A 20,545-nucleotide genomic window follows, 5' to 3' on the forward strand; every position below is an offset into this window, starting at 1 on the left:
CAGCCCAACCCGCTGGCGGGGGGGCACCCATGGGTGACGCGCGGCTCGACCCGGTTGGTCGCTACGTTTTTATTAGCGGGGTTTCCGAGGGTCCCTAAACCGCCCCGAGAAGGCACGAAGAGGTTGAAGGCACTTGAAGACCACCGAGACCACCCGGGGTAGGGTCCCGGCCCGCAGCACCCGGGGGCCCGGTGGGGATTATGGGGTGGTGGGTGCTTGGGGGGGTGGGTGGGATGGGTGCGGGGGGGGGGGGGTGGGTCGTGGAGCGGGGGGACGCGGGCGGCGTTAGGAGTACTCCTTGACGAACTTGGTGTAGAAGCTGCTGAGCTTCTCCAGCAGCGCCTGCAGCTTCTCGGTGGGCGGCAGGATGGTCATCCTGGGGTAGATGGGGGGGCGGGCACCCATGTTTTGGGGGGGACGACACCCCCACAGCCCCCCCGCCCCGAACCCCATAGCCCCACCTCTGCCCCCCACCAAGCCCCCCACCACCCCGCAAGCCAACCCGTTGGCCACCCTTCTCCCTGCACCCACCTCCCCTGCCACCCCCGATTGGGGACGGGGGTCTTTGGGGCTCCCCCCCCCGCTCAACCCCTTCCTCCACCCGTGACCCACTGCGTCCAGCCCTGCCCCCCGACTCCCCAGGGGGGGCACCCACCGAAAGTGGAAGGTGCCTTCGCGCTGGCCGAACCCGCTGCCCGGCAACCACGCAGATGCCCGTCTCCTCCAGCAGCTTCATGCAGAAGAACATGTCGGGGGCCTGACCCTGCGCCTGCGGGACGGGGCAGGGCTCAGCACCGCGCGCTGCCGTGGCGGGGCACGGGCTGGGGGGGGGGCTCGGCCCCACGCGTGGGGCAGGGCTCGGCCCCACGTGGCGCCAAGGGCCTCCACCGCTGCCTGGGATTCATCCTGCCCGGTCCCACAGGGCGCAGGATTGATCCCGCCCAGGCTCACGGCACCCAGGACTCATCCTGCCCAGCCCCACGGCACCCGGGACGGATCCTGCCCAGCCCCACAGCTGCCAGGAGGGGTCCTGCCCAGTCCCATGGCACCTGGGACGGATCCAGCCCAGCCCCACAGCACCCAGGACAGATCCTGCCCAGCCGCACAGCACCCAGGATTCATCCTGCCCAGCCCCACAGCATCCAGGACAGGTCCCGCCCAGCCCCACAGCACTCAGGATTCATCCTGCCCAGCCCCACAGCTGCCAGGAGGGGTCCTGCCCAGCCCCACAGCACCCAGGATGGGCCCTGCCCAGCCCCACGGCACCCAGGACAGATCCTGCCCAGCCCCACAGCTGCCAGGAGGGATCTTGCCCAGCCCCACAGCACCCAAGATGGATCTTGCCCAGCCCCTGGGACAGATCCTGCCCAGCCCCATGGCACCCAGGACAGATCCTGCCCAGCCCCACAGCACCCAGGACAGGTCCTGCCCAGCCCCACGGCACCCAGGACAGATCCTGCCCAGCCCCACAGCACCCAGGACAGATCCTTCCCGGCCCCATGGCACCTACGATGGATCTTGCCCAGCCCCTGGGACAGATCCTGCCCAACCCAATGGCCCCCCGGACAGATCCTGCCCAGCCCCACAGCACCCAGGACAGGTCCTGCCCAGCCCCACGGCACCCAGGACAGATCCCGCCCAGCCCCACAGCACCCAGGACAGATCCCGCCCAGCCCCACGGCACCCAGGACAGATCCCGCCCAGCCCCACGGCACCTCGGCAGCGGCCAGGGCACGGGGCGGCAGCTCGATGCGGGGGAAGGAGTACATGGCGCCCTGCACGGGGTTGCAGTGGATGCCGGGCACTTGGCTGAAGATCTCCTGGGTGAGCCGGGCCTTGTGCGCCAGGGCGCTGAGCACCGCCTGCTTCTCCTGCCGGGACAGCCAGGCTGGGGACGTCGCTCCATCCCATCCATCCCATCCCATCCCATCCCATCCCATCCCATCCCATCCCATCCCAATCCCATCACCAACCCATCCCATCCCATCCCATCCCATCCCACCCCATCCCATCACCAACCCATCCCATCCACATCCCCATCCCATCCCATCCCATCCCATCCCATCCCATCCCATCCACATCCCCATCCCATCCCATCCCATCCCATCACCAACCCATCCCATCCCATCCCCATCCCCATCCCATCCCATCCCATCCCATCCCATCCCATCCACATCCCCATCCCATCCCATCCCATCCCATCACCAACCCATCCCATCCCATCCCCATCCCCATCCCATCCCATCCCATCCCATCACCAACCCATCCCATCCACATCCCCATCCCATCCCATCCCATCCCATCCACATCCCCATCCCATCACCAACCCATCCCATCCCCATCCCCATCCCATCCCATCCCATCCCATCACCAACCCATCCCATCCCCATCCCCATCCCCACCCCATCCCACCCCATCCCCATCCCATCTCATCCCATCCCATCCCATCCCCATCCCATCCCCATCCCATCTCATCCCATCCCCATCCCATCCCATCCCCATCCCATCCCCATCCCATCTCATCCCATCCCCATCCCCATCCCATCTCATCCCATCCCCATCCCATCTCATCCCATCCCCAGCCCAGCCCAGCCCAGCCCAATCCCATCCCATCCCCATCCCACCCCATCCCCATCCCATCCCATCCCATCCCATCCCATCCCATCCCATCCCCATCCCATCCCCATCCCATCTCATCCCATCCCCATCCCATCCCATCCCCATCCCATCCCCATCCCATCTCATCCCATCCCCATCCCCATCCCATCTCATCCCATCCCCATCCCATCTCATCCCATCCCCAGCCCAGCCCAGCCCAGCCCAATCCCATCCCATCCCCATCCCATCCCATCCCCATCCCCATCCCATCCCACCCCATCCCATCCCCATCCTATCCCCATCCCATCTCATCCCATCCCACCCCATCCCATCCCCATCCCCATCCCATCCCCATCCCATCCCATCCCCATCCCACCCCATCCCAATCCCATCCCATCCCCATCCCCATCCCATCCCATCCCCAATCCCATCCCATCCTCATCCCATCCCATCCCACCCCCACCCCCAATCCCATCCCAACCTATCCCATCCCATCCCATCCCATCCCATTCCATCCCCATCCCATCATCCCCATCCCATCCCATCCCATCCCATCCCATCCCATTCCATCCCCATCCCATCCCATCCCATCCCATCCCATTCCATCCCCATCCCATCCCTACGGATCTGAAGCGCTCGTAGGACGGCTCCCCGGGCTTGGGCGGATCCACGACGACATCCAGCAGGATTTGCCCCGGCACGGGCGGGCAGAGCCGCACGGACACCAGCTTGGCCAGCTGCTGCTGCACCTCGGCATCCATGTTCACCACCTCCACGAAGCCGCTGCGGAACCCGCACCTGGCACGGATCGGGGCCGTGGGGGCACCGAGCGCGCCCCAGCGGCGGCGGGGGGGCGGGGGGGAGGTGGGGAGATGTGGGGTGGGAGCTGCCGGATGGAGGGCCCGGAAGGGACCCACAGGTGGGCAGCTGGGAGCAGGGACACGTGGGTGGGGGAGCCATGGACAGGAAGCTATGGGGGGACCCACGGACAGGAACCTATGGGGGGACCCTCGGACAGGAACCTATGGGGGGACCCACGGATGAACCTACAGATGGGGATCCATGGACAGGAACCTATGGTGGGACCCACGGATGGGACCCATGGACAGGAACCTATGGTGGGACCCACGGATGGGACCCACGGATGGGACCCACGGACAGGAACCTATGGTGGGACCCATGGATGGGACCCACGGACAGGAACCTATGGCAGGACCCATGGATGGACCTACAGATGGGGATCCATGGACAGGAACCTATGGGGGGGACCCCACGGATGGAACCTATGGACAGGAACCTATGGTGGGACCCACGGATGGGACCTCTGGATGGGGATCCATGGGAAGGAACCTATGGGGGGACCCACGGATGGGACCTATGGACAGGAACCTATGGTGGGACCCACGGATGGGACCCACGGACAGGAACCTATGGCAGGACCCATGGATGGACCTACAGATGGGGATCCATGGACAGGAACCTATGGGGGGGACCCACGGATGAACCTACAAATGGGATCCATGGACAGGAACCTATGGTGGGACCCACGGATGGGACCCATGGACAGGAACCTATGGTGGGACCCACGGATGGGACCCACGGATGGGACCCACGGACAGGAACCTATGGTGGGACCCATGGATGGGACCCACGGACAGGAACCTATGGCAGGACCCATGGATGGACCTACAGATGGGGAATCCATGGACAGGAACCTATGGGGGGGACCCACGGATGGAACCTATGGACAGGAACCTATGGTGGGACCCACGGATGGGACCTCTGGATGGGGATCCATGGGAAGGAACCTATGGTGGGGCCCACGGATGGGACCTATGGATGGGGACCCATGGTGGGACCCATGGATGGGACCTATGGACAGGAACCGATGGTGGGACCCACGGATGGACCTACAGATGGGGATCCATGGACAGGAACCTATGGGGGGGACCCACGGATGGGACCTATGGACAGGAACCTATGGTGGGACCCACGGATGGGACCCACGGATGGGACCCACGGATGGGACCCACGGACAGGAACCTATGGGGGGACCCACAGATGGGACCCATGGACAGAAACCTATGGTGGGACCCATGGATGGGACCCATGGACAGGAAGCTATGGGGGGACCCACGGATGGGACCTCTGGATGGGGATCCATGGGAAGGAACCTGTGGTGGGACCCATGGATGGGACCTATGGACATGAACCTATGGTGGGACCTATGGATGGCACCCATGGACAGGAACCTATGGGGGGACCCACAGATGGGACCCATGGACAGAAACCTATGGTGGGACCCATGGATGGGACCCATGGACAGGAAGCTATGGGGGGACCCACGGATGGGACCTATGGACAGGAACCTATGGCAGGACCCATGGATGGGACCTATGGACAGGAACCTATGGTGGGACCCATGGATGGGACCTATGGACAGGAACCTATGGTGGGACCTATGGATGGCACCCATGGACAGGAACCTATGGTGGGACCCACGGATGGGACCCATGGACAGGACCTATGGTGGGACCCACGGATGGGACCTATGGACAGGAACCTATGGTGGGACCCATGGATGGGACCTATGGACAGGAACCTATGGCAGGACCCATGGATGGACCTACAGATGGGGATCCATGGACAGGAACCTACGGTGGGACCCACGGATGGGACCTATGGCTGGGGGCCCATGGTGGGACGCCCCAGAGAAGGAGCCACCAGGCTGCGGCATCTACGGCCTCTGAGACCCACAGAGCTGTGCCACGCTGTCCCCACAGGGTCATGACATCACCAGCCCCACCCTTGGCACCCACAGCATCACCACCTCTACCCTTGGCACCCACAGGGTCATGACATCACCAGCCCCACCCTGGGGACCCACACGGTCACAACATCACCACCCTTGGGACCCACGGCATCACCACCACCACCCTTGGGACCCATGGACCCATGGCATCACCACCTCCACCCTTGGCACCCACAGGGTCATGACATCACCACCACCACCCTGGGGACCCATAGCATCACCATCCCCACCCTTGGGACCCATGGCATCACCACCACCACCCTTGGCACCCACAGGGTCACAGCATCACCACCACCACCCTTGGCACCCATGGCATCACCACCACCCCCCCCTTGGGACCCATGGACCCATGGCATCACCACCACCACCCTGGGGACCCCATGGCCCTATGCCATCACCACCTCCACCCGTGGGACCCACAGGGTCATGACATCACCACCACCACCCTTGGGACCCATGGCATCACCACCACCACCCTGGGGACCCACAGGGTCATGACATCACCACCACCACCCTTGGCACCCATGGCATCTCCATCCCCACCCTTGGCACCCATGGCATCACCACCACCCCCCCCTTGGGACCCATGGACCCACGGCATCACCACCACCACCCTGGGGACCCACGGCATCACCACCACCACCCTTGGCACCCACAGCATCACCATCCCCACCTTGGCACCCATGGCATCACCACCTCCACCCTTGGCACCCACAGGGTCATGACATCACCACCACCACCCTTGGCACCCATGGCATCACCAGCACCACCCTCAGGACCCATGGCCCTACGCCATCACCACCTCCACCCATGGGACCCACAGGGTCACGACACCACCACCACCACCCATGGCACCCATGGCACCCTCGGCACCCCCATCCCCACCCTCGGCACCCCCGGCGCTGCCGCCACCCCCATCCCCAACCCACAGCATCCACGGGGGCGGTGGCAAACACCACCCATCCCTCCACCCTTTAGACCCCGCCCGGGGCCAAACCAGCAGCCACCCCAGGTCCGTAGCACCCCTGGGACCCCCAGGAGCGTGGCCACCCCCGCCGGGGGTGCCGGTGGCCGGGATTTGGGGCGGGGACACTCACTCTCCCATGAAGCCTTTGGAGACGGAGTGGAAGGAGGCCAGCTCCACCGTCTCCGAGTAGGGCGGCCCCATCTCGAAGAGAACCTTCTTGAAGGAGTGGAAAGTGGAAGGCCAAGCCCTCGGCGTAGACGTTGTCCTGGTAGACCTTGGGGGGGGGGGGGGGGACGACGATGGCGATGGCGTCACCCGGGTGCCGGGGTGCCCACCCCGGGGGGGGTGAGGGGTGGGAGCGGGGGGCACCCCGTGGGTGCCGCTCACCTCGTCGGCCATCAGGAAGAGCTTCTCCTCGAAGGCGAATTTGATGACGTCCTCGATGCACTGCCGGCTCTGGACCTGTCCTGGGGACGGGGGGGACGCGGCCTCAGGGGACATCGGAGGGTTGGCACGGGGCGGGGGGGGGGGCAGACCCGGTGCTGGTTGGGTTTTGGGGGGCACAGTCCTGGTACCAGCCTGGTTTGGGGGGCCCAGCCCCAGTACTGGTTGGGTTTGGGGGGCCCAGCCCTGGTACCAGTTGGGTTTGGGGGGCCCAGCCCCGGCACTGGCCTGGTTTTGGGGGGCACAGCCCTGGTGCCAGTTGGGTTTTGGGGGGCCCAGCCCCAGTACCAGTTGGGTTTTGGGGGCCCAGCCCCAGTACCAGTTGGGTTTTGGGGGGGCCCAGCCCTGGTGCCAGTTGGGTTTTGGGGGACCCAGCCCTGGTGCCAGTTGGGTTTGGGGGGCCCAGCCCCAGTACCAGTTGGGTTTTGGGGGGTCCCAGCCCTGGTGCCAGTTGGGTTTTGGGGGGCCCAGCCCCGGTACCAGTTGGGTTTTGGGGGGGCCCAGCCCTGGTGCCAGTTGGGTTTTGGGGGGCCCAGCCCTGGTGCCAGTTGGGTTTTGGGGGACCCAGCCCTGGTGCCAGTTGGGTTTTGGGGGGCCCAGCCCCAGTACCAGTTGGGTTTTGGGGGGGGCCCAGCCCTGGTGCCAGTTGGGTTTTGGGGGACCCAGCCCTGGTGCCAGTTGGGTTTTGGGGGACCCAGCCCCAGTACCAGTTGGGTTTTGGGGGGGCCCAGCCCTGGTGCCAGTTGGGTTTTGGGGGACCCAGCCCTGGTGCCAGTTGGGTTTTGGGGGACCCAGCCCTGGCACTGGCTAAGTTTTGGGGGCCCAGCCCCAGTACCAGTTGGGTTTTGGGGGACCCAGCCCTGGCACTGGCTGGGTTTTGGGGGGCCCAGCCCCAGTACCAGTTGGGTTTTGGGGGGTCCCAGCCCCAGTACCAGTTGGGTTTTGGGGGCCCAGCCCCAGTACCAGTTGGGTTTTGGGGGACCCAGCCCTGGCACTGGCTAAGTTTTGGGGGCCCAGCCCCAGTACCAGTTGGGTTTTGGGGGGGCCCAGCCCTGGTGCCAGTTGGGTTTTGGGGGGGCCCAGCCCCAGTACCAGCTGGGTTTCGGGGGCCCAGCCCCAGTACCAGTTGGGTTTTGGGGGGCCCAGCCCTGGCACTGGCCTGGTTTTGGGGGGCACAGCCCTGGTACCAGCTGGGTTTGGGGGTTCCTGGTCCCAACCCCCAGTCCCAGTAGAGCACTGGAGGGTCCCAGCCCAGCCCGGGGGTCCCAGCCCCAACCCCGGGGGTCCCAGTCCGGTCTTGGGGTCCCAGCCCGGGGGTCCCATCTCCAGCCCGGGGGTCCCAGCCCAGTCTTGGGGTCCCAGTCCCAGCTGTGGGGGTCCCATCCCCAACCCCTGGGGTCTCAGCCCATTCCCAGGGTCCCATCCCCAACCCCAGGGTCCCAGCCCAGTCTTGGGGTCCCGGTCCCAGCCCCAGTCCTGGGGGTCCCAGCCCATTCCCAGGTTCCCATCCCCAACCCCAGGATCCCAGCCCCAGCCTGGGGGTCCCAGCCCAGTCTTGGGGTCCTGGTTCCAACCCTGGGGTCCCAGCCCCATTCCCTGGGTCCCATCCCCATGCCGGGGGGGTCCCAGCCCCATTCCCAGGTTCCCATCCCCAACCCCAGGATCCCAGCCCCAGCCTGGGGGTCCCAGCCCAGTCTTGGGGGTCCTGGTTCCAACCCTGGGGTCCCAGCCCCATTCCCTGGGTCCCATCCCCATGCCGGGGGGGTCCCAGCCCCATTCCCAGGGTCCCAGCCCCATTCCCGGGCTCCCAGCCCCGTTCCCAGGGGTCCCATCCCCGTTCCCAGGCTCCCAGCCCCACGCCGGGGGGTCCCAGTCCCATTCCCAGGGTCCCATCCCCATTCCCGGGCTCCCAGCCCCACGCCGGGGGGTCCCAGCCCCATTCCCGGGCTCCCAGCCCCGTTCCCGGGCTCCCAGCCCCACACCGGGGGGTCCCAGTCCCAGCCCTAGGGGGTCCCAGCCCCATTCCCAGGGTCCCAGAACCATTCCCAGGGTCCCAGCCCCATTCCCGGGGTCCCAGCCCCACACCGGGGGGTTCCCATCCCCATTCCCGGGGTCCCAGCCCCATTCCCGGGGTCCCAGCCCCATTCCCAGGGTCCCAGCCCCAGCCCTAGGGGGTTCCAGCCCCATTCCCAGAGGTCCCAGCCCCGTTCCCCGGGTCCCAGCCCCACACCCGGGGTTCCCATCCCCATTCCCAGGGGTCCCAGCCCCGTTCCCAGGGGTCCCAGCCCCATTCTCCAGGTCCCATCCCCAACCCTAGGGGGGTCCCATCCCCGTTCCCGGGCTCCCAGCCCCACGCCGGGGGGTCCCAGCCCCATTCCCAGGGTCCCAGCCCCGTTCCCGGGCTCCCAGCCCCACACCGGGGGGTCCCAGCCCCAGCCCTAGGGGGTCCCAGCCCATTCCCAGGGTCCCAGCACCATTCCCAGGGTCCCAGCCCCATTCCCGGGGTCCCAGCCCCACACCGGGGGGTTCCCATCCCCATTCCCGGGGTCCCAGCCCCATTCCCGGGGTCCCAGCCCCGTTCCCAGGGTCCCAGCCCCATTCCCAGGGTCCCATCCCCATGCTGGGGGGGTCCCAGCCCCATTCCCAAGGGGTCCCAGCACCATTCCCTGGGTCCCAGCCCCACACCCGGGGGTCCCAGCCCCGTTCCCAGGGGTCCCAGCCCCATTCTCCAGGTCCCATCCCCAACCCTAGGGGGGTCCCATCCCCGTTCCCGGGCTCCCAGCCCCACGCCGTGGGGGTCCCAGTCCAGCCCTAGGGGGTCCCAGCCCCATTCCCAGGGTCCCAGCACCATTCCCAGGGTCCCAGCCCCATTCCCGGGCTCCCAGCCCCACACCGGGGGGTCCCAGCCCCAGCCCTAGCGGGTTCCAGCCCCATTCCCAGGGGTCCCAGCACCATTCCCCAGGTCCCATCCCCAACCCTAGGGGGTCCCATCCCCATTCCTGGGCTCCCAGCCCCATGCTGGGGGGTCCCAGCCCCATTCCCAGGGTCCCATCCCCGTTCCCGGGCTCCCAGCCTCACGCCGGGGGGTCCCAGTCCCATTCCCAGGGTCCCATCCCCGTTCCTGGGCTCCCAGCCCCACACCGGGGGGTCCCAGCCCCAGCCCTAGGGGGTCCCAGCCCCATTCCCAGGGTCCCAGCCCTGTTCCCAGGGGTCCCAGCCCCACGCCGGGGGGTCCCAGCCCCATTCCCAGGGGTCCCAGCCCCGTTCCCAGGGGTCCCATCCCCAACCCTAGGGGGTCCCATCCCCATTCCTGGGCTCCCAGCCCCATGCTGGGGGGTCCCAGCCCCATTCCCAGGGTCCCAGCCCCGTTCCCGGGCTCCCAGCCCCACGCCGGGGGTCCCATCCCCATTCCTGGGCTCCCAGCCCCACACCGGGGGGTCCCAGCCCCAGCCCTAGGGGGTCCCAGCCCCATTCCCAGGGTCCCATCCCCGTTCCCGGGCTCCCAGCCCACGCCGGGGGGTCCCAGCCCATTCCCAGGGTCCCAGCCCCGTTCCCGGGCTCCCAGCCCCATGCCGGGGGGTCCCAGCCCCATTCCCCGGCTCCCAGCCCCACGCCGGGGGTCCCGTCCGGGGGGGGTACCGGTGGGGTTGCCGGGGTTGATGATGCAGAGCACGCGGGGGCAGCAGTGGCGGCGCCCCTCGCTCAGCGCCCGCCGCAGCTCGGCCACGGTCCAGCGCCCAGCCCCGCTCCTCATCCAGGTAGTAGCCGAGCTGCACGGCGCTGAGCTCGGCGATGGCCGCCGAGTAGAGGGGGTACTGCGGGATGGGATCAGCACCCCCGTGCGCGACCCCCCCCGAGCCCGACACCAGCAGCTTCAGGATGCTCTGCGGGAGGGGACAGGGACGGTGTGGGGATGGGACGGCGTGGGGACAAGGACAGTGAGGGGACGGGGACAGTGTGGGGACAGCGTGAGGACAAGGGATGGTGTGGGACGGGGACGGCGTGGGGACGGGGACAGTGAGGGGACGGCGTGGGGACGGTGTGAGGACAAGGGACGGCGTGGGGACGGGGGCGGCGTGGGGACAGCGAGGGGATGGGGATGGGGTAGGGATGGGGACAGCGTGGGGACGGGGACAGCGAGGGGACGGGGACAGCGAGGGGGGTGGGGACGGCATGGGGATGGGGACGGCATGGGGATGGGGACGGCATGGGGATGGGGATGGGGATGGGGTGGGGACAGCGAGGGGATGGGGACGGCGTAGGGATGGGGACGGCGAGGGGACAGCGACGGGGTGGGATGGTGTAGGGATGGGGACGGCGTGGGGACAGCGAGGGGATGGGGATGGGGTAGGGATGGGGACAGTGAGGGGACAGCGAGGGGATGGGATGGGGTAGGGATGGGGACAGCGTGGGGACAGCGAGGGGGTGGGGACGGCATGGGGATGGGGATGGGGTGGGGACAGCGAGGGGATGGGGATGGGGTAGGGATGGGGACGGCGTGGGGACAGCGAGGGGATGGGGATGGGGTAGGGATGGGGACAGTGAGGGGACAGCGAGGGGATGGGGATGGGGTAGGGATGGGGACAGCGTGGGGACAGCATGGGGATGGGGACGGCGTAGGGACGGGGACAGCGAGGGGACGGGGACAGCGAGGGGACGGGGACAGCGTGGGGACGGTGAGGGGATGGGGACGGCGAGGGGATGGGGTGGGGACAGGGACAGCGTGGGGATGGGGATGGCGTGGGGATGGGGACGGGGACAGTGTGGGGACGGGGACAGCGAGGGGACAGGGACGGTGTGGGGACAGGGATGGGGTGGGGACGGGGATGGCATGGGGACGGGGACGGTGAGGGGACGGGGATGGGGTGGGGACGGGGACGGCGTGGGCATGGGGACAGGGACAGCGTGGGGACGGGCATGGCATGGGGACAGTGAGGGGATGGGGACAGTGTGGGGACAGCGAGGGGATGGGGACAGCGAGGGGATGAGGATGGTGTGAGGACAGGGACGGCGTGGGGATGGGGACAGGGACGGGGACGGCGTGGGGACGGGGTTGGGGTGGGGACAGGGATGGCGAGGGCGTGGGGACAGTGTGGGGACAGCGAGGGGACAGGGACAGGACAGCGGGGGCAGAGAGCAGGGGGACAGCATGGGGACAGGGATGGCGTGGGGATGGGGACAGCGTGGGGATGGGGACGGGGACAGGGACGGCGTGGGGACGGGGATGGCGTGGGGACAGGGACAGTGAGGGGACGGGGACAAGGACAGCGAGGGGATGGGGACGGCGTGGGGATGGTGTGAGGACAAGGGACGGTGTGGGGACGGGGTTGGGGCGGGCATGGGGACAGTGAGGGGACAGGGACACTGGGGACAGGGACGGTGTTGGGAGAGGGATGGCGAGGGCATGGGGACAGTGAGGGGATGGGGAGGGGACAGGGACAGCGGGGGCAGAGAGCAGGGGGACAGCGTGGGGACGGGGATGGCGTGGGGACGGGGACGGGGATGGGGACAAGGACAGGATGGGGACAAGGATGGCGTGGGGACAAGGACGGCGTGGGGATGGGGATGGTGTGGGGATGGGGACGGGGACGGGGATAGGGACAAGGACGGCGTGGGGATGGGGACGGGGATGGGGACGGGGATGGGGACAAGGACAGCATGGGGACAAGGACGGCGTGGGGGACAAGGACGGCGTGGGGATGGGGACGGCGTGGGGACGGGGACGGGGATGGGGACGGGGATAGGGACAAGGACAGCATGGGGACAAGGACGGCGTGGGGACGGGGATGGGGACGGGGACAGGGACGGGGATGGGGACAAGGACAGCATGGGGACAAGGATGGCGTGGGGACAAGGATGGCGTGGGGACAGGGACGGGGATGGGGACAAGGACAGCGCGGGGATGGCGTGGGGTCGGGGGCGGCGTGGGGACAGGGATGGCGTGGGGATGGGGGACAGAGTGGGGACAGGGACAAGGACGGCGTGGGGACGGGGATGGCATGGGGACGGGGACGGTGTGGGGACGGGGACGGGGATGGGGACAAGGACAGCATGGGGACAAGGACGGCGTGGGGACAAGGACGGCGTGGGGATGGGGACGGTGTGGGGACGGGGACGGGGATGGGGACAAGGACAGCATGGGGACAAGGATGGCGTGGGGACAAGGACGGCGTGGGGATGGGGACGGTGTGGGGATGGGGACGGGGACGGGGATAGGGACAAGGACGGCGTGGGGACGGGGACGGGGACGGGGACGGGGACAAGGACGGTGTGGGGACAAGGACGGCGTGGGGACAAGGACGGCGTGGGGACAAGGATGGCGTGGGGACAAGGACGGCGTGGGGATGGGGACGGGGACGGGGACAAGGACGGCGTGGGGACAAGGACGGTGTGGGGATGGGGACGGCGTGGGGACAGGGACGGGGATGGGGACGGGGATAGGGACAAGGACAGCATGGGGACAAGGACAGCGTGGGGATGGGGATGGGGACGGGGACAAGGACGGCGTGGGGACGGGGACGGGGACAGGGACAGGGACAGGGACGGGGATGGGACAAGGACAGCATGGGGACAAGGACGGCATGGGGACAAGGACGGCATGGGGACAGGGATGGGGATGGGGACAAGGACAGCGCGGGGACGGCGTGGGGTCGGGGGCGGCGTGGGGACGGGGACGGGGACGGCAGAGCCGTCTCAGAGCTGCGCCGGGGGCTGCCAGGGCCCCCCCGGAGACGCGAGGCCACCGAGGCGGCGCGGGGACGGCGAGGACACAACGTCCCCAAGTGCCACCAACCCCCCCCCACACACACACACACCCCCCCCCCACACCCCCTTGGCACCGCCGCGGCCGGGGCCGGCGCCAGCCCCGGCACAAAGCCGCCTTTGTGGGCGCCCGCCGTGGGAACGGGGGAGAGTGTGGCCGTGTCCCCGTTGTCACCGAGGGGGGGGGGAAGCGGGTGACATGGAGGACGCCGGACGTCCCCGTCCCCCCCGCCCGTACCACGATGGCGTCGCTGGCGCCGGTGGCGAGGAAAATGTCCTGGGCTCTGGCGGGAACGCCGTCGCGGCGCTGGAGGAACCGCGCCACGTCTTGGCGCACCAGCTCGATGCCGGGGCTGGCGCTGTAGGCACCTGGCGAAGGGGACACGGCGGGGGTGACACGGCGGGGGTGACACGGCGGGGGGTGACACGGCGGACGCCGTCCCCGGCGCTCACCGGCGCTCTGCCCGGCGCATGCCGCCAGTAACCGGCGCGCCCGATCCTTGGCGTCCTCCGGGATGGAGGGTTCGGTCAGCAGCTCCGGGTACAGGCACAGGGCTGTCACCTTTTGGGGACAGTCGGTGAGGGGGGGTGGCCGGTGTCCCCGTGTCCGTCCGTGTCCCCCCCCCACGTTGTCACCCGCGCCCCACGGCGGGTACCTGGCGCAGGAAGGTGATGGGTCGCTGCCCCATGGCGTGGGCGTCGCCGATGTTGGCCTTGATCACCTCGGTGAAGGGCTTGGGGACGCCCTGGGGCGGGGACGGGGACGGGGACGGGGATGGGGACATGGGATGGGGACAGGGATGGGGCAGGGATGGGGACAGGGATGGGGCAGGGACAGGGACAGGGATGGGGATGGGGACAAGGACGGGGACAGGGATGGGGATGGGGACAGGGATGGGGCAGGGACAGGGACAGGGATGGGGACAAGGATGGGGACAAGGACGGGGACAGGGATGGGGACAGGGATGGGGATGGGGCAGGGACAGGGATGGGGCAGGGACAGGGACAGGGATGGGGACAAGGACGGGGACAGGGATGGGGACAGGGATGGGGATGGGGACGGGGACAGGATGGGGCAGGGACAGGGATGGGGATGGGGATGGGGATGGGGACAAGGACGGGGACAAGGATGGGGACAGGGATGGGGCAGGGACAGGGATGGGGACAGGGATAGGGACAGGGATGGGGATGGGGACAAGGACGGGGACGGGGACAGGGATGGGGATGGGGACAGGGATGAGGGACAAGGATGGGGACAGGGATGGGGCAGGGACAGGGATGGGGACAGGGATAGGGACAGGGATGGGGATGGGGACAAGGACGGGGACGGGGACAGGGATGGGGATGGGGACAGGGATGAGGGACAAGGATGGGGACAGGGATGGGGACGGGGACAGGGACGGGGATGGGGACAAGGACAGGGACAAGGATGGGGACAGGGATGGGGCAGGGACAGGGACGGGGATGGGGATGGGGACAAGGACGGGGACAAGGATGGGGACAGGGATGGGGACAGGGACAGGGATGGGGATGGGGACAAGGATGGGACGGGGATGGGGATGGGGCAGGGACAGGGATGGGGATGGGGACAAGGACGGGGACGGGGATGGGGACGGGGCCGGGGATGGGGACAGGGACGGGGACAAGGATGGGGACAGGGATGGGGCAGGGACAGGGATGGGAATGGGGACGGGGATGGGGACGGGGTCAAGGATGGGGACGGGGATGGGGACAGGGACGGGGACAGGGATGGGGACAGTGACAAGGTCAGGGACAGGGATGGGGACAGGGATGGACGGGGACAGGAGCAGGGACAAGGTCAGGGACAGGGATGGGGACAAGGATGGGGACAGGGATGGGGACAGGGATGGGGCAGGGACAGGGACGGGAATGGGGACGGGAATGGGGACGGGGATGGGGACAGGGATGGGGATGGGGATGGAGATGGGGACGGGGACAGGGATGGGGACGGGGATGGAGATGGGGACGGGGACAGGGATGGGGACGGGGTCAAGGATGGGGACAGGGATGGGGACAGGGACAGGGACATGGACAGGGATGGGGACAGTGACAAGGTCAGGGACAGGGATGGGTACAAGGATGGGGACAGGGATGGGGACGGGGACAGGGACAGGGATGGGGACAAGGTCAGGGACAAGGACGGGGATGGGGACAGGGCAGGGATCGGGGCAGGGACAAGGATGGGGACAGGGACAAGGACAGGGGACAGGGATGGGGACAGGGACGGGGATGGGGACAGGAAGAGGGACAAGGTCAGGGACAGGGATGGGGACAGGGATGGGGACAAGGTCAGGGACAAGGACAGGGATGGGGACAGGGCAGGGATCGGGGCAGGGACAAGGATGGGGACAGGGATGGGGATGGGGACAAGGACAAGGTCACGGATGGGGTTGGGGACGGGGACAGGGATGGGGGCAAGGATGGGGACAGGGGACAGGGACGGGGACAGGGGACAGGGACGGGGGCAAGGGACGGGGACAGGGATGGGGATGGGGACAGGGACAAGTTCAGGGACAAGGATGGGGACAGGGGACAGAGATGAGGATGGGGACAGGACCCGGCCACCCCCCCCGGGGATGGCAGTGCCAGCGGGGGGTGACCCCCAGGTCCCTGCAGCGCCCAGGGGGTGGCGGGACATGGGGACACTGGGACATGGGGACAGTGGGGACACGGGGACACTGGGACATGGGGACCCCAGGGGATGGCGGGGACACGGGGATGGCTGGGGAATGGGGACAGCGGGGACTTGGGGACACTGGGGACCCCGGGATGTGGGGACAGTGGGACATGGGGACCCTGGGGACATGGGGACCCTGGGACATGGGGACATGGGGACAGTGGGACACGGGGACAGTGGGACATGGGGACATGGGGACCCTGGGACATGGGGACATGGGGACCATGGGGACAGTGGGACACGGGGACAGTGGGACATGGGGACATGGGGACCCTGGGACATGGGGACATGGGGACATGGGGACATGGGGACCATGGGGACAGTGGGACACGGGGACAGTGGGACATGGGGACAGTGGGGACCCTGGGACATGGGGACATGGGGACCATGGGGACAGTGGGACACGGGGACAGTGGGACATGGGGACCATGGGGACAGTGGGACATGGGGACAGTGGGGACAGTGGGACATGGGGACCCTGGGACATGGGGACATGGGGACCATGGGGACAGTGGGACGTGGGGACAGTGGGGACAGTGGGACATGGGGACATGGGGACAGGGGGACATGGGGACCTTGGGGACAGGGGGACATGGGGACAGTGGGGACGCCAGGACATGGGGACCCTGGGACATGGGGACACAGGGACATGGGGATGTGGGGACCTTGGGGACACCGGGACATGGGGACATGGGGACACAGGGACATGGGGACAGGGGGACATGGGGACAATGGGGACAGGGGGACATGGGGACAGCGGGACATGGGGACAGCGGGACATGGGGACCTTGGGGACCCTGGGACATGGGGACATGGGGACACTGGGGACACTGGGGACACCGGGACATGGGGACAATGGGGACCCTGGCACATGGGGACAGGGGGATGTGGGGACACCGGGACATGGGGACATGGGGACCATGGGGCCCCCGGGGTGTGGGGCAGGGGTACGTGGGGACCCCGGGGACAGCGGGGGCACGGCGGTGGGTGGCCGATGTCCCCAAGGGCCCGCGCCGGGTCCCCAGCCCCGGGGTGGCCGCGGCCACCGCCCGCCCGGCCGGACTTTGGCCACCGCGGGGGAGGGCGGACTTCGCCCCGCCTGCCACCGCCTGCCACCCCTGTCACCGCTGTCACCCGTGTCACCGCCGCCACCCCTGCCACCGCCCGCGCCCATGGCACTGCCGGCAGCCCTGCCGCCCCGGCAGCCATGTCACCAATGTCACCAATGTCACCAATGTCACCCCCCTGCCGCCCTGTCGCCAATGTCACCAATGTCACCAATGTCACCACTGTCACCCCCCTGCCACCCCATCAGCCATGTCACCAATGTCACCATTGTCACCCCCCTACCACCCATGTCACCATCGTCACCCCCCTGCCACCAATGTCACCAATGTCACCCCCCTGCCACCATTGTCACCCCCCTGCCACCTCCTGCACCCCTGCCAGCCATGCCACCCATGTCACCATTGTCACCCCCCTGCCACCCACGTCACCCATGTCACCCCCCTGTCACCCATGTCACCATCATCACCCCCTGCCACCCATGTCACCCATGCCACCCCCCTGCTGCCCATGTCACCAATGTCACCCCCCTGCTGCCCATGTCACCCATGTCACCCCCCTGTCACCCATGTCACCATCGTCACCCCCTGCCGCCCCATCAGCCATGTCACCGCTGTCACCCCCCTGCCATCCATGTCACCATTGTCACCCCCCTGCCACCTCCTGCACCCCTGCCACCCATGTCACCCCCCCTGCCACCGCACTGCCACTGTCACCCCTGCCACCATTGCCACCCCCCTGCCACCCACCGTCACCACTGCCACCCCCTTGTCACCCCATGTCACCCCCTGCCACCCCTGTCACCCCCTTGTCACCCCATGTCACCCCCTGCCCACCCCGTTGTCACCTCTGCCACCCTCTGTCACCCCCTTATCACCCGTCACCCCCTTGTCACCCCCCTGCCCACCCCCTTGTCACCCCTGCCACCCTCTGTCACCCCCTTATCACCCGTCACCCCCTTGTCACCCCCTTGCCACTGCCTGTCACCCCCCTGCCACCCCTGTCACCCCCGTCACCCCCTGCCACCCGTCACCCCCTGCCACCCCATCACCCCCTGTCACTGTCACCGTCACCCCCCTGTCACCCCCGTCACCCCTGCCGCCCCCTTGTCACCCCATGTCACCCCCTGCCACCCCTGTCACCCCCTTGCCACCCCCTGCCCACCCCCTTGTCACCCCCTTGCCACTGCCTGTCACCCCTGCCACCCCCTGTCACCCCCTTGTCACCCCCTGTCACCCCCTTGTCACCCCTGCCACCCTCTGCCACCCCCCCTGTCACCCCCCTGTCACCCCCTTGTCACCCCCGCCACCCCCCGTCACTGTCCCCCCCGCCCCGTGGGTGCCCCAGGGGTGCCCAGGGGGGGTCCCCGGTTCAGGGGTGCCCGGTGTGGGGGTCCCGGGGGGGTCCCGGTGTGGGGGTCCCGGGGGGGTCCCGGGGGGGGTCCCGGGGGGGTGCCCGGTGTGGGGGGTCCCGGGTCTGGGGAGTCCCGGGGGGGGTGCCCGGTGTGGGGGTCCCGGGGGGGTCCCGGGGGGTCCCGGGGGGGTGCCCGGTGTGGGGTCCCGGGGGGGTGCCCGGTGTGGGGGTCCCGGGGGGGTCCCGGGGGGTCCCGGGGGGGTGCCCGGTGTGGGGTCCCGGGGGGGTCCCGGGGGGGGTGCCCGGTGTGGGGTCCCGGGGGGGTCCCGGGTCTGGGGAGTCCCGGGGGGGGTGCCCGGTGTGGGGGTCCCGGGGGGGTCCCGGGGGGTCCCGGGGGGGTGCCCGGTGTGGGGTCCCGGGGGGGTGCCCGGTGTGGGGGTCCCGGGGGGGTCCCGGGGGGTCCCGGGGGGGTGCCCGGTGTGGGGTCCCGGGGGGGTCCCGGGGGGGGTGCCCGGTGTGGGGGTCCCGGGGGGGTCCCGGGGGGTCCCGGGGGGGTGCCCGGTGTGGGGTCCCGGGGGGGTCCCGGGGGGGTGCCCGGTGTGGGGGTCCCGGGGGGGTCCCGGGGGGTCCCGGGGGGGTGCCCGGTGTGGGGTCCCGGGGGGGTGCCCGGTGTGGGGGTCCCGGGGGGGTCCCGGGGGGTCCCGGGGGGGTGCCCGGTGTGGGGTCCCGGGGGGGTCCCGGGGGGGGTGCCCGGTGTGGGGGTCCCGGGGGGGTCCCGGGGGGGTGCCCGGTGTGGGGGGTCCCGGGGGGGTCCCGGGGGGGTGCCCGGTGTGGGGGTCCCGGGGGGTCCCGGGGGGTCCCGGGGGGGGCGGTACCTGCCGCAGGTCCTGCTCCAGCTGCAGGGCGCGGGTGACGATGGGGCCCCGCACCGCGTACTGCACCCGCCGCACCGCCGGGTTCAGCGTGCCGGGGCTCAGCACCCGCTCCCGGGAGCCCCCGGCCGCCGCTACCGGAGCCGCTCCCGCTCCCGCTCCCGCTCCCGGGCCCGATCCCGCCGCCGCCATGGCCCGCCCGGCCGGGAGCCTGCGGGGCCCGAGCGGCCTCAGCGCCCGCATTCGCCCCGGGGCCACCGGGAACGGACGGGAACGGACGGACGGGAACGGACGGCACCGCCCCGGGCAACGGGCACCGGGCACCGGCACCGCCCCGGGCACCGCGGCTGCGAGGGGCGGGGGGCGCCGGGGACGGGACCGGGAATGCGACCGGGAATGGGACCGGGACTGGGACCGGCACCGGGAATGCGACCGGTGCCGGGACTGGGACTGGGAATGCGACCGGGAACGGGACTGGGACCGGGACTGGGACCGGCACCGGGCACCGGGACTGCAACCAGTGCCGGGACTGGGACCGGGACTGGGAATGCGACCGGTACCGGCACTGGGACTGGGACTGGGACCGGCACCGGGCACCGGGCACCGGGACTGGGAATGCGACCGGTACCGGCACTGGGACTGGGACTGGGACCGGCACCGGGCACCGGGCACCGGGACTGGGAATGCGACCGGTACCGACACTGGGACTGGGACCGGCACCGGGCACCGGGCACCGGGACTGGGAATGCGACCGGTACCGGCACTGGGACTGGGACCGGCACCGGGCACCGGGACTGGGAATGCGACCGGTACCGGCACTGGGACTGGGACCGGCACCGGGCACCGGGACTGCAACCGGTACCGGGACTGCGACCGGTACCAGTACCAGGGCTGGGACTGGCACCAGGACTGCAACCAGTGCCGGGACTGGGACCGGGCACTGGGACCGTAACTGGTACCGGGACTGCAACCAG

General features: G+C 69.4%; 1 protein-coding gene across 1 annotated transcript; it reads right to left on the minus strand.

Moving 5' to 3' along the window:
- Nucleotides 1-285: 285 nt before the first annotated feature.
- LOC142592919 (alanine aminotransferase 1-like) lies at nt 286-19,814 on the minus strand. Its single transcript, XM_075705278.1, is given in 14 exon segments — nt 286-376; nt 656-699; nt 701-769; nt 1,716-1,871; nt 3,222-3,396; nt 6,508-6,614; nt 6,616-6,651; nt 6,765-6,844; nt 10,461-10,548; nt 10,550-10,705; nt 13,822-13,952; nt 14,037-14,145; nt 14,240-14,329; nt 19,575-19,814. Coding segments are annotated over 14 exon segments (1,572 nt in total).
- Between the last annotated feature and the right edge of the window lie 731 nt (nt 19,815-20,545).

This window comes from Pelecanus crispus, chromosome 2 (assembly GCF_030463565.1).
Source record: "Pelecanus crispus isolate bPelCri1 chromosome 2, bPelCri1.pri, whole genome shotgun sequence".
NCBI classification, from domain to species: Eukaryota; Metazoa; Chordata; class Aves; order Pelecaniformes; family Pelecanidae; genus Pelecanus; species Pelecanus crispus.